General features: G+C 42.9%; 1 protein-coding gene across 1 annotated transcript in view; it reads right to left on the bottom strand.

Annotated features, from left to right (window-relative positions):
- Positions 1-15,000, bottom strand: part of LOC120551839 (T-lymphoma invasion and metastasis-inducing protein 1-like) — a 17,334-nt gene that overhangs the window by 1,338 nt on the left and 996 nt on the right. The window contains exons 3-5 of the mRNA XM_039789417.1: positions 2,666-2,757; positions 1,661-2,582; positions 288-712 (exon numbers count right to left, since the gene is read on the bottom strand). Of these exons, the coding sequence (XP_039645351.1) occupies positions 288-712; positions 1,661-2,572 (1,337 nt within the window). The 5' untranslated portion in view covers positions 2,573-2,582; positions 2,666-2,757. The remainder of the gene's footprint in view (positions 1-287; positions 713-1,660; positions 2,583-2,665; positions 2,758-15,000) is intronic.

Below are 15,000 nucleotides of genomic sequence, written 5' to 3'. Positions count from 1 at the left end.
AAATGAAAGAAGAAGCAATTGAAGGAACATGGAATGAATGGATAGGAACGTAATAATGATAATATTGAAGATGGAAATGAAGGAAAGGATTTGTTAATGAAGGAATATAGTGGAGACTATAAGGATATAGGTTTTGGAAAGGATTTTTTTTTTTAATAAGAAGGAAGGAATGGATTGAATGGAGCGAAGGTAATGGAAGGAAGGGAAATGAGAATGGAAATGGTTTGGAAATTTTGTTTTGAAATTTGCATGTAAGAATGGAAAGGACATGGAATCTGGTAACTTGCTCGTGGCCGAATTCCACTTTCTTGTTCTTCTTATGTACGAGGAAGTTCTTGACGGCGAGCCTGCCGGCTTTGCGCACCATCCCCTGGGCGACACTTAGCAACGGGTCCGACTGGTAGGCGGAGCTCATAGTGCTCTGCTCGTCACTCAGGGCCGACCCCGCCTCCTCCAAGCTCTCCGTCTGGCAGGAGCTCATTTCCAGTTCTTGGCGAAAGTTCTCGTACACGCCCTGTACGCACTCGCCGGCCCCGCCGCCACCACTGCTGCTGCCGCTGTCACTGCCGGCGAACATGCTCCTGCCGGCCGCCGAGCACACGGAGAAGGAGGCCGACATGGTCTTGTAGCGTCGAGACTGGTGCTCGGCCTCCGCCGTCACCCCGTCGATGCCGCTGTCCTCGTACTCGCTGCCCTCCCCGGCCGTGACATCCTGCGTCGTGGCGGAAGCACAAGACAGGTGAGACAGCATGGCAGCCACGTTTTCTTCATCACTAAGAATAAAGACAACAACTCCTTCCCTCGCTAAGCCGTCTTTGTACAGATGTAGGACAGAGCCATTCTTTTAAACATGTTGCAAAGACCGCGACTACAGAGGCCTAACGGGAGTCCACGGGTTGCTTAATCCTGAGGTTCTGCTCAAAATTAATTCCCTGTGGCACCGCAGGGTCTGCCCTCTCCTACCCACATGGCCAAAGGCTCCTGGGAGATGAAGGGGGTTACACCGAGCTCGGTATCTCCATCTGGTCACGTGACCCAATCATGTGCTCCAGAGCTCCATTCTCTGGGGCCGACGGTGCCCCGCAGTGACAGGGCCACCATACACGTTTTACTGTTACACTCTTCCACAGGCCTCCCCTCATTATCATGACAAAAGACTGAGGCATTTCAAAACGGGGAGTGACTTTAAGCTCGGGCCCCCCCCCTCCCCTCCCCTCCCGTCATCGCAGTCTCCCCTCCCAAGAAAAACAACACAGCTGCCCTGACAAGCTTTCTTTTTACACTTTTTCAGCAGCTTATTATCTGCGAGGTGAATGCAGCGGAGGAAATGCTCAGACACAATGTGAGGGAATTAAAATGAATGAGGAGAGCCGTCTTATTGGTGATGCCACCCGACTACATTAAGATTCTGCACAGCTCTTCATACTCTGGGCCAAGGAGCATAAAGGAGCCGTGACGCAGCTAAAACAGTTCAGGTCCCTGACACTTCACCAAACTTGTGAAATCAAATGGACACAAACACATGGTTTACGTACTCCTGGATGGAGGGAATGATTTGTTAGGTTTTCTATGAATTGTGCCCCTTTTTAAACGAGATTTGCCATGAGCCAAATTAGTGGTTTAAAAGATCAGCACAATGTGAAATTGCTCTGCAGCTTACCTGTATAGTCTGCGCCCTCCTGCCCTGCATACTGGCACACATGGCGGCTTGGTGGCTGCTCAGGCCTTCGGACAGGCAGTGGGAGCGCCGGCAAGGGAGGGTGTACGCACCGTAGGGGTTACCATCCTCCTCTGATGGGGAGAGCATCTTATCGTCTTCGCCCTCCCTGATAGCCCTGTTGGCGTCGTGCCACTTGGCATAGCGGCCGTGGGGTTGCCTGCGGGCGGGGATCTTCTGGCTATACAGCTCGTCCAGGGAGTTGGCCCTGTCGGCGGAGTCCGAGGGGCTGGACTGCAGGTGTCCTTTGCAGTCAGTGAAGTCCCTCTCGTTGGCCGCGTCTATGATCTCCTCTGTGCTGGTCAGGTGCTCCTGGCTAAGGTCAGACAGGGAGAACTCCAGGCTGTCGTTTCGCCACATGTCTGCAGACTTCGACCTTTTCTTCTTGAAGCTGACGGTCTCCTTGGAGCCGTCCCGAGTTTTCTGGAGGTAGGTTACCTCGCCTGTGTACACATCTTCGTCCTGCACCTCCTCTGCAGTGGGGCCAGGTAGGGTTATGTGCATCGTATTCATGTGCACGGACGGATTGGCCAGGTCATTGTGAAAGGACACAGGCCGCAGGTTCATGGCCACACGGTCCACCCAAATTGGGCTTCCGAAGTCTGGGAGGATATTCGTCTCATTGAAAGGCTCCAGTCCATTGTCAGCCAGGGATTGTGGGATACTGGGGGTGCTACTTGAGCGTGTGCTCGTCTCAGAGTTCCTGTGCTCTATTTTCCCTGATGAAGCATGTCGAGAGCGTCTGGACTGCTTGTTGGAGATGCGAAGAGACCGAGACATGTGCTTACGTGACAAATAGCCACGTTCGTTACCGTAGAGGGCATGGTCCCCATTCTGGCTCTCGACATTTCCCATGATTCAGAGGCTGAACAAGAGTGGACAAACGGCATAAATTAACTCCAGAAGAAGAACATAATGTTTTATTAATGGTTTCTGAATTGTGCCTACCTGCAGGATTGCGTTGATTTTTCTGGCATTTTGTTGGTCACTGGATCTTCATACAGTTTGGTCCTTCAGCTGCTGGTATGATCCCAAAAGCTCTGAAAACAGATATCCAGATGAGAAATCATATTCATTGTGGGACGTGCTTCCAAATTATGTATGCTGGCATAGTAAAATACTGTGTTTCCATAGTGGCCTCTTTTTCTTCGACTGTTATGCAAGAGACAGAAAAGCTGTACGCAAGACACTGTAGAGTTGTTGGCTTTTGCCCAAGAGCCCTACATACGTTCATGGAGGATAATCCAGAAAATATACAGGAAAGATGATCAGTTTAATCTAAACAAGTTGGAGCATTCATCAACTGGAACTAAGAGGATTTAATAAACTCTCAGTAACACTGAGGCGAACAAAATCATTGCAGGATTGCTGTCCCAAGAGCGTATGATGGAACACATCATATGCCTTCATCTTTAATTGATTTGTTTCAGCGATCAATAATTAGCCTGAAATTGTACCAAGTATTTATTAACTATTTGTACCCCATTACAACTTGTATGTCAACTCCTCGCAAAAGTCCCTGTAAGAAATTGCAGAGCGACATGAATGTGGCCAGTACAGACTTCCCCCTAAAACAACTCTGATGCGGGTCAGAAACATAAATTGGAGGAGTTTAAATAAGAAAAGCAGACCGGAGGAGCAAATGTAACTCGATCCTGGCATATTGTTTTGCTTCTTCACTCACACTACAGATAAAAAAAAAAAGAAAAAAATAAAGTCAGTTTTGGTGAAGCCAGCTAGAAAAACACTACCCTCATTTTGATAGGGGAAGTAATCCACTCAGCCCCTTCCAACATGCACAGGGGTTGTGTGAAGTGGAGGGGACGTAATGACAGTATGAGCACTGGGACAGCCTGAGTGAACAGGAGTTATTCAGAGCTGAAGTGAGCCGTCCTTGTAGAGTTGTTGTTGTCTGTTCTCAAGAACTACCTCCTGCATTAGAGAGGACTGGGAGGGGGGAGGGCTTTTCAGCATAATGCATATTTGGACTCCATCTACCCGCCTTTAGGCTGGACAGCCTGCTCCAAAAAAAAAAAAAAAAAAAAGGTCCCGCTCTTTGCCTGGGACCATCAGCAGCTGGGACAGTAGATTAACTAACCATGTTGTGGCCGTTCCTCCTGATGTGCGCTCCCATCCTTTCAGGACAGACCCTTTGGGGGGGGGGTGCAGTTTTGGTGCGTGTGTAGCCACCACAGATGAGTGGGAGCCCATCCCTCTGCTGCTCCATGCACTCAGGCTTACAGTGAAGAGGGGCATTACATAAACTGGAGCTGACCCCATTTTTCTACCTTATGTTGCTCCCTTTCCCCTCTTCATTCTGCTCGCTCATCACCATTCACTGGTACTGCAATGCACAACGTTTGATGTTGATGGAAGTCCATTTATTTTTCATATAACCCTGCGGTTCCTTGCCTGTTTCATTCAATCCTGTTTACTAGGGGAAGAGAAAACAAGAGGAGGAGGGACAGAACTATGAAATGCCACTGCACTCATTACAGGAAACCATATTCACTGAGGGACACAAACATGCTTACAAAATGCTAGCACATACATCATACCAAGAGCTTCTAGGCTTGTTTGTACACTTCCCCACACCGTACCCTTTATTTTTTCATATGTGTAAGGTTAAAGTTTAATGGCTCTGCAGATGTCATCCCTGGAGAGAAACTAAATGTCCTTTGCGTTTTTAGCCCTGATTGCCAACACTGTGAGGCCCCCAGGGTTTCATGAAACTGGAAATACAATAAAATAAAGCCCTACGAGAATATTTTGTGACAGGTTTAACAGCGAGTATTTATGGATGAAGTTTCTGCTATGTAAAGGGGAGCTTTAATATGTTGCTGGGCTGGATTTGCTAATGTTCTCGTGGTATCAAAGTTAATATGATGTGAAATTAGCCAGAAATTAATTAGACCGTTTCAAGCAGAGATGAGGGGCTTAAACAGCCGAAGATGCGGTTTGCTCAGCCGGTACAGTAAAGGCAACCCACTGTGCAATGACCTTGGATTTACAGCGCAACCATAATTTGTTTAGGTCTGAAATATGTGAACCAGCTGATCATCAAAAACGGCAAAAGGATTACAAATATTTCATAAATGAAAATAGTTGATGCATTCTGCAACACTGCTGGAGTGCAACAAATCCTCCTATTACTATGACTACAAATAGTCTGTCCTTTACCTTTTTCTAGGATAGACCCATTCATATTAAAGAAGGCAGCAGCAGCAAAGTCGGTTCAAATGTATCCAATCAAATGTAAAACTCCCATGAGAACAAAGTCAAATAAGTGTTCCAGTATGGGCAAATAAACATGTTCATGGGGACAACAGATTTAAATCCTAACAGCTCCTCGTTTAATCTGCCACAAGATCATTATTAGTTTAAGATTACAAAAAGAGAGAACAGTTCTCTTTACATTAAAATCATATTTGCAGTAGGATCCATGAAGAATCGGCTAGCTACTTTTGCCTCTTAAGAGAGATAACAGAACCCTCAATCCCCCTGAGCATAATGATTTTCAATCAAAGCTTTCAAGATATAAGAACACATATAGTTAAGAGGCTGACCTGGAGAAGCTCATAAGAATACAAATTTTACAAATGAATAAGCATGCATTTCCAAATTTGGAAATACAGGGATATAATATAGCAGAATATCTGAATACAAGGCAGAAGTGGCCTCAATTTCACAACACTATATTCTCTAAAGCTGCAATGCTGCTGGTGCACAGAATCCATCACCAGCTCTTTATTAATACATGAGAAAGAAATGCCAGGGTTGGGAATGAAGTTGTAGAGCACAAAATCCCCAGGAACAGCCAGTGGGCTCTTCTAGAAATACCTGCTAGCACACATTACTAAGTTAGTGTCCCTTTCTTGTATCCTCACTGTCATCATTCATACGCAACTAAATAAAAACTGGAAATCAACACTTGGATTAGAAAATGCTGCCAGTAATTTGGCAGTATGACAGAGTGAGGACCCCAGTAAATGGGTCATTTTCAGCAGGCTGCATAGGAGCACAGGACAGCAGAAGTCGCTCAGGATTCATCCGTTACCAGCCCTTAATGAAATACATAACCACGGGAGATTCCACCCACCAACAGATCACAAAGAAGAATAGTGTTTATTGGGACTCAAATTAGCTACACGACAGAAACAACAGCTTCAGGGAAAAGCACAGAGTTTCACCACAGCTAACACCACTTGAGGTTGTACACGAGAAGCATCAAACTGCTTCTAAATGAGCAGCTGAGCTACAAACATCCACGTCATAAAATACAGTTCATGCCAAGACAAATAGGGTACAGCACTTTCATTTTGTTGTCACTATCCAGTGTGTTAAGAAGAAAATGCTAAATGTCAAAAAAATATTATTTCACTCCATCATGATACTTTTCTCTCTTCTATTACCAGAATATTTTTCATTCCTTAAAAGTGAAATGCAGATTTGTTATCCACCCCATCAGCTGTCAGATGTAGGCTTAGGAGATTACCGATGGAGCCAGTCTACCATGTCTATTCTCACAATGCTTTCAAACTGGAGCAGGTAAATGTTATTTTAACAAATAAAATAAAATAAAAAGACGTTTTAGGGTTAGTTCGGTTCCCAGTGGCCACAATCTGGATTCATGCTAAGAAAGACTTCACAAAATATTATCTACTAGAAGTTATCTTTTATATCTGCATGACCGTATTGGAACATAAAGGCTTTCTGATTTATGCTCGAACCCCTCCGTTTCACAATGATGTCGATAATATCTGAAACTGTTTTGGGAGAGTCGTGTTCATCTTTCCATTCCATGCGCTGTGGGATTTTGTCATCCCTGAAATATGTGACAGGGAGATTTAAAGTCCTTTTGTTATTAAAGACCACTTAAAAGCCCAGCTTATATTTGACAAATACTTGGGCCTGTTGGAACAGGAACAAGGGAACACTGTCCTAACCGCCACCTGCTCTTCTTCTCCGTTAGATCCCCAAGGACAAAAATGTCAAGCTGCTGGTATTACTTGGAGGATATGATGAAAAGTCTTGCCCTGCGGCCTAGAACTGACTTATGGACTTACAAAACAAGGTAGAATCTGACAGTTTGTAACACCTGGTCCTACATTCCTATACTCATGAGCCCCATGTAGGAAAAAATGCAATACTGTAGAACACCAGCCAACTCTAAAGATAGTAGAGATGACCTCGCTGCACAGCCCATTGAAAATCAGACGCATAATGCAACAGAAGAGAACACAAACTGAGCTTAATTTTGACACAATGGGATTTTGCAACTCTTCTTCTTGCAAGGATATTCCTGTCATTTAACCCAACTACACTGGTGAAAGGCAAGAATGCACAGGGCCGACTAGTTACAAGCTCCAACACAAAACCCTGTAATCTGAACACTCCAGTCTCTTGAGATAATAACACAGGTAGTTGTATAGAAGAGGAGGAGGGGAAGGGGTTTACCACTCAAGTCAGCTCCCGTTTGCTGCCGACAGTCATATGCTTCTGTGCGAATGGAAGAACCAAACAGCAGTCTCTTGTTCTCGTAACTCATTTTCCTACTCCGAGTGTGCTCAACTGTATTTAAGATTCGGTTAGGCCACAGGGAAATTTAGCATCAACAAAGCTTGCATCATCTTTCAAATGCTTCACGTCGGTGAGAAACATCCGTCCCAGTGTAGCATTTATTTGGGATGTTGATGAACAAAATAAGTACTTCCTGCAGTCTTCATTAATAGCTCAAGTGAAAACTATAGCACTGTCATGTAGCCAAGGAGGATTTTTCTGACTTGAATCTGTAGCCCTAGAAACCCTGAATAGCAAACAGCTGGAAAAAGGGGGCTTTCAGTGATAATGAAAGCCGTTTGACTTGTCTTGGAATAGCTTTGTGCCAAGCTGTGGCACAGAATGTATCATGAAGCAACGGGCCTCATCCAGGCAAGATTTATACAGCCTTATTAAAAATGTTATCTGGAGAAACATACAGTACAGGCCAAAAGTTTGGACACACCTCATTCAATGCGTTTCCTTTATATTTTCATGACTATTTACATTGTAGATTCTCACTGAAGGCATCAAAACTATGAATGAACACATATGGAATTATGTACTTAACAAAAAAGTGTGAAATAACTGAAAACATGTCTTATATTTTAGATTCCTCAAAGTAGCCACCGTTTGCTTTTTTGATAACTCTGCAAACCCTTGGTGTTCTCTCAATGAGCTTCATGAGGTAGTCACCTGAAATGGTTTTCACTTCACAGGTGTGCCTTGTCAGGGTTAATTAGTGGAAGTTTTTCCCTTATTAATAAAAAAGCAAAGGGTGGCTACTTTGAAGAATCTAAAATATAAGACATGTTTTCAGTTATTTCACACTTTTTTGTTAAGTACATAATTCCATATGTTTCTTCATAGTTTTGATGCCTTCATTGAGAATCTACAATGTAAATAGTCATGAAAATAAAAAGGAAACGCATTGAATGAGAAGGTGTGTCCAAACTTTTGGCCTGTACTGTACAACTGGAAAAACTTAACAGGTGAAGTAAATAAAATATAAAATAATTCTACTGCCATATAGTTTTTCATTTTCAACAGCTACTCCGGCTGTAACAACAGCAGTGACGTAGTAGCACGTGAAGTATGGGTTGGGAAGAAGAAAAAATTAATTTAAAATCGTATGTTTTGGGAATTTTTTTTAACGATGATTTTTGAAGTCCTGCTGCACTCCCTGCTACGCTCTACGGTGACCTGCAGTGTCCTGCTGCATTCGGCTACATCCTGCTATGCTCTGCTGTGGCCTGCTACATCCTGTAACGCCCTGCAGTGCCCTGCTACGCCATGAACTACTACAACTACTATTTGTAGTCACTGTTCCATTATCTTTATTGTGACTGTTATTGCCACTGTTCATCACACCCACAACCGGCACCATCAGACACCGCCTACCAAGAGCCTGGGTTTTACCAATTATTAACCTAAAAAATTTCTGTTTATATAGTACCGCTGACAGCGACTACATCATATCCGTTTCCAGCCAAACAGAGTCAAAGCAGAAAAATACATGTTATGATACCCTTTACAAATGAAATAAATGTCAGACTGACTTGTGATGTGCACTCTTCTTAGAAAACAATTCGTTTTTAAAAATGTCTCATGATATATTGTCTTTAGAAGTGTATTATTATTCAACTTTTGTTTTGTTAAAGAAGGAAAAAAAATAATAATTGCAATACTCAATACTATCGAATTGCAATACTTCTAGAATCGCAATAAATGAAAATCACAATACAACCTACGTACAGTACCATGTACTGTGAAAGAATCGAATCGGGAGAAAAGCATATGGTCCCAGCCCTTGTGTGAAGTAACATAACACAAAACACACTTTTGAACAACATATTTCTGCGACAACAAGAAGACACAATAAGCTGACCCCCCCCCCACCCACCTCCCCAGTCCTTTTCATTTGCTGCAGGATTGATTTCACGTTTCAGGCAGCAGCGGCAAATAGTGGTGCGGTGTGTGCCCTGTCTGACCCCGTCATGAGAGGCTCAGGTGGTCGTGTGTTATGGGACTTTGTTATTGTAGGAGAGCAGCCTTTAAGAAGGATGCCAGCACATATCAAGCAGAATAATGGCTGACAGTACAACTGGTGTGAGACCTGGCAAGACAGCAGCAACCACTGGTAAAGGTAGAAGCTGCAGGAAGATGGGCCATTTGACTTTGAAATGTGAGTACAGAGGTAGGTCGTTATGCAAACTGATGCCTTTTCTTTGTGAGCGTTGCACAGTAGGCATAGCAGGACATCCTTTTTTTGTGACAGCTAACTTGGTGGAAGAGTTGAGGAAGTTACTACCCTCATTTACATTATTCAAAACTGACTACGGTATCATTTGAGCTACTCTAAGCCAAGTAGGCTTTAACGTCTCAATATGACAGAATTCCGGGGCTTGACATAAAGAGACATTTGCCCCGTTTGCTCCAATCTAACAGCTTTCTCCTTGCAGCGTAACGTACAGGCTTAAACACGGTGACCCGATAGCTTTTTTTTGGAATTGAATAGTACTTGCTGATACCGTGTGGTGACTGCAATTACATTAGTCAAAAACACTTTTTTGCATCCTCATCGGAGTTTTACTAAACATAGGTCTATGTAAGGTTGAACTGCAGCATTTGTCCATCTTAAGGATTGCAGAAGATATTGCAAGTAGAAGATATTGCAATGATGCGTTATATGCGTTGCAATAAATCTGCAGGCACTGATTTTGGAGCCTGTTGTTGAGCAGCAGCTGGTGTTGTTTAGCCTGGTGGCACCTTTGTTCCCACCAGTGTTTTCTCTAGGCACCAGTGTGTGCAGAGGTCACTGCTTCTGCTGGTGTTTAAGCCGTTTGGGGTTGGTGTACAGCAGATGCTGCAGGTTTAGTTGGTTGGTCTATTCTACAGGTTTAAGCATGCTTTAGGAGCTTCTATGGTCACTGGTAACAAAAATAAAGTGTATTTTAAAAAGGATAGCTTCCTCATATTTTTGCCAGCATTGCTTGGAAAAATGATAACCAACTATATCTGACCCTTTTATCTGTGGATCCTGGTTATTCTGCACTGGCTGTACCATGAGATGTGGGAAGTTATCACTAGACAAGATATAATCTCACTTCTAAATACATGCCATGCTGAGGACAACTGTTTTTTTCCTGGCTTTTTTAACGTTGGCTCAAAATACAAGATTTTTGGATGTCATTTTGTCCCGGAGTACTTTGATCTCTATCATCAATGCCACCAAATGCTTGTCCAACGGGGTCACAACCGAGGTGCTATCAGACCACATCCTGCTTACGCCTCTTTAGCTCCCCATTGGCAACCTTTGAAGTCCTTAAACAGCTGTTAATTGGAGGTATACTTGAGCCACAGACCACTGATAAGACAAAAGGGGGGAGGTGGGGGGGGCGTAGAGGTTGTGATTGTAGTGATTCCTCTGCAGTTCTGTGGGGGAAGAGAGATCTGCACTTTTTATTCTGGTATAGGGAGTGGGGGGGTTAAAGCTACAATCTACTATATACCACTTGAAACTATTACAGTATTTAAAAATGAGTCTGTACATGTTTCTGGTTTAGCATTCAGACTACTCCATCAGAGGGGAATAGATTACTTGTTCAGATTAAAGGACAATTGACAACACTGTTTGAAACTTGCAGGTTTAGCCACAAATCCATCTTCATTCGTGTGTCAGAGAAAGAAATGTAACCCCCACTTAACGGCTTTGATGATTTGGATTTGCCAGAACAATGTAGTTCTGTTGAATAACTGAATTTAACCGAACATCCTAAGTAATTTAACCTCCCATTTCTTCGGTCACCTTCCTTCCATTTTCCTTCTCTAAAATCATACTTTATTACGTAAGACACCGTGTCAGAGCATCTATGATCCGTTTACCCTTTTTCCTTTAATTCTGACAGCAGTTGCTTTTAGATTTGGATGCAAGCAAATGTGCCAAAGTAAACCTTTAGAAAGTCCTTCAAACTTAACTCCCAATACTGACGCTTAAATCAGTCACTGAAGAAAATGTTCACCGCGAGATGGTGACAGCAGGATCACACAAGAATTCAAGCTCAATACTAAACAGTCTGTGATGGAAGTATTCATCTGGGAAGTGCATAAGAAATGCTTCATGTAATGAAAAAAGCCACAGCCACTGTGACAAAAACATCACAACCACAATCACCAGAGACTTTCAGTCGCTGACCTTCTCATTGCCTGTTACCGTCACTGTCAGTGAAAAGGTCTCCCCTGGCTACACTGAGCATCAACACCAGTCTGCCTATACATGCTTCACATTCCAGACTTTTACAATTGGCTCCTCCACAGTCTGACTCCAAACACACCCAATAATCCCCCCCACCACCACCCACACGAGGAGCAAAATGTGCTAGACAGTTTTATGATTACAGATTTGTGATCAACAGTATCAATGTTGGGACACACTGGTTACCAAAACTTCTTGGGAATTTCATCTACTGAGCACTGGCACAGGATGATGTGTGTGAAAAACAGCTGCAAGCTGAAATGAGATATAGTTGAAACAACAGAGCGTGATCTGTGATCTTTGTAATACATCTTCACCTACGACTGCCATTTCTTACAGGCTTTCCCACTCGGTCTTAAATCAATAGCAAGTTAGGGTCAATATTCAGGCTGTGGGTGTAGATGAATAGAAAAACTTATGTACAAGTCTAATATATGCAACTATGAAGGACACACCACTGGGTAAATTAGCACTGAGACCATGTAAAAATAGCAGTAATAGAGAAATTTCATGTCAGTGGGAGATGGAAAAATGTTTGCAATTTCATCTGTGCTAAGTATATTTTCTAAATCGGAGGGAGTGTACAATTCAGCCTTGTTCAGCACACTTCCACTTGGCCAGGCAATCTTTGCATTATATAAAATGCAAATCTAATCGAATGTTCTGCTCATATTCAGTAAGCCAGTGATACCACAAAAACAGCAATGAATGGATGTTGATGTCTTCAGACCAGAAGCCAGAGTCCACTGCTGGGTGAGCCATTCACCTACCAATCTCAGTATGGCAGCTGACTTATCTTTGCCTGAATGTCCCTTTGCTGGCTGCAGAAAAAAAAAAAAAACACAATGCCAAGGACATAAAGGAGCAGCAATCCTGCATTGGAAATGTGTTCTCACTCAGGATCTTCTTCCACAGAGGCAATCATTTGCTTTCAGGTCAGGGAGTGGGAATATCAAGCCTTTTATGTAAGATCACAAGTGCAGGCACACAATCCAAACTCCACTCAAGAATCACATCTGGGTCAAGGCCCATTTTTGTCATTTTGATTCCAATATTAATGAGCAGGGAATAAACATTTTAGGTTATGTTGCAAATAGAATATGCCTAATCCTGGTAGACTAGATGATGAGATGAGACTGCATCTCATCCGGGATGTCAGAACAAGTTTCCAAATAACGCTCTCAAAAAACAAGTGTGCTCATTCTTTGGATGGTTTTGTCCTTTCATCAGTTACATGTCCCCTGTTTTTACATGCACTGAGGAGATTTGATCTAAATCCTATCGGTGGACAGAGCCCATGGAGAAGTCATCCCTGAGCACCACCTCAACCATAACACCCCTGGAGCTCCCAACTCCTTACCGTGTCACACCGTGCACTGAAGCGGTGCCGCGGTGGATCCTGACACACAGGACTAAACAAAGCTGGCTAGAAAATGTGGCCACTTCCTCCAAGCAGTCTTGATAACATTTTCCAGTGCAGGCCTCTTTTATTGCCCTGTGGTAAAATGTCACTTAGAAAGTCCCATTTCAGCTGGAGTCCAGTACCTACCTTTACCCAGGCGCTCCCTATTAATGCAGTGCAGGACCATATCATTCATTTAAAGGTCAGCATATTGATGAGTTGAAGGTAATACATACGGTGCTAAAATTCAATTCCTTTGTAATTAGCAAAAACTTTGGTCTGTCATAATAAATCCATGCTGAAGGATAACTGAAGCATGGGCAATACAGAACTAGTCCATTATCATCATATTCTGGCCAAACACATTTATATGCATACAATAGGATAGTCTGGTGACTGGAACAAAATATAAAACAGAATTCTGTGATGTTAAAATAATGACCAATCAGGTAAAGGGAGAGTTCATTTCACACACTAAAATTGTGTCACTTTACCTTTAACAAAAATCATGTTAAACAAAATCCCCCAGGATATCTAGTTTCATGTTAAAACTATGAACAGCTTGGTTTCATAAACTCGTGACTGTGTAAAAGAAAAGGATTATTTACTAAATTCATAACAGACGATTCATGCTCCCTTTAATTTCTTGCAACTTGCATATCTATACATTACATACCCATGACCTATTCTTACATTCAGCCCAGTTTATGGCAGTAAATCAAATGACAAACCGACATTATTCAGTGACTGATGATAAAAATCTGAATTTGACCGTCAGAAAGCAAAACAACCGGTCGGTTAGGAAGGGGTGGGGACATTTGAATGGAAACTAAATTTGCACGCACATAAAGCAAAAATAACAACATTGATGATTTACCTAAAACACTGGCATGTACACGTTATTTATAAACCAAATAAAGAGCATTTATTCTATACAGTGCTACTGGCTTTTACACTGAGCAAAGAATGATCCTGTTTAAAAGCTCCAATATCCTGGGTAGTAGAGAGACAGTTCCTCTCATTTATCTCAGTCTTGTCCACAGTGTCTTTTTACCTCTTTGCTGTGATAAAAGAACTGCAGCAGTAGGTTACACATGCCACAGGTGAACATTTGCACAAATAAAAGCCGGAACAAAATGCAGCAAATTGCAGCGGTTAGTCGTGGGGCATCAAACTGAGTGACTAGAAAAACCTCATTGTTGAGCTGCATGTGCCGTCATGCTGAATTCTGCTACGTACATAAACTTTTATAATAAGCTAAGTATCTGAAATACCACCTGATCGCTGCTGGCTTGTAAATCTACAATATAACCTTTGTTCTACTGCACACTATGCCTTTCAATTGAGTAAAGCTTATGCCACAAGACCATGCAAACCAATCTGTGATTACAATTATTTTCCTATTATTATTTTTCAGTTAGGTTAAGGAAAAACCTCCCATTGCATGCAATTTTCATATAGCTTTAAAAAAAATAAAGCTTGCATTGTCAAGATTCACAAGCTTGAAAGCCCAGGCCTGACCTCCTGTCCTGCTAAGCCTCGAACGGTCAATACATTTCCATAACTATGACACCAGCTGACCATTTTTCACCCCTCTCCCCCACCACAGGAGTCACAACGAGCTTTCAAAAACACAAAGCCGGGATTTTAAATGAACTCGCACATCATGAAGCCATCCCCCACGACGCGCTCTGGGAATTCTCCTTGACTTTGACCATCTCTTACATTTGCAATTCATCATCTGTCGTTCTCAGCATCACAAAACAGCCACCACTTCTTTGTCATTACAATGACACGGACACACTCTGTATTGTTTGTGTGTGGTAGTGAATGGGGGAGCAATACAATGGCTCGCTGCCTGCTGCTGTAGGTGAAGTTGTGACTTAAACAGGAGTGCTACAGGTACAAACATGAGGTGGAAACCCCACCCCACCCTAAACACAGGCTGTGAGGACCCCAGGATATAATAGCGCACACACACACACACACACACACGTTAGGTTATACCCAAGAGTGAAACCAACATGCACGACAAAAATAATCTTTGCAACTGAAATAAACACACACACACACACACACACACACACA

The sequence above is a fragment of the Perca fluviatilis genome, chromosome 2 (assembly GCF_010015445.1).
Source record: "Perca fluviatilis chromosome 2, GENO_Pfluv_1.0, whole genome shotgun sequence".
In the NCBI taxonomy this organism is placed as follows: domain Eukaryota; kingdom Metazoa; phylum Chordata; class Actinopteri; order Perciformes; family Percidae; genus Perca; species Perca fluviatilis.
Note: the sequence above shows the minus strand (reverse complement) of the source record. Positions and strands in the feature narration are given on the sequence as shown.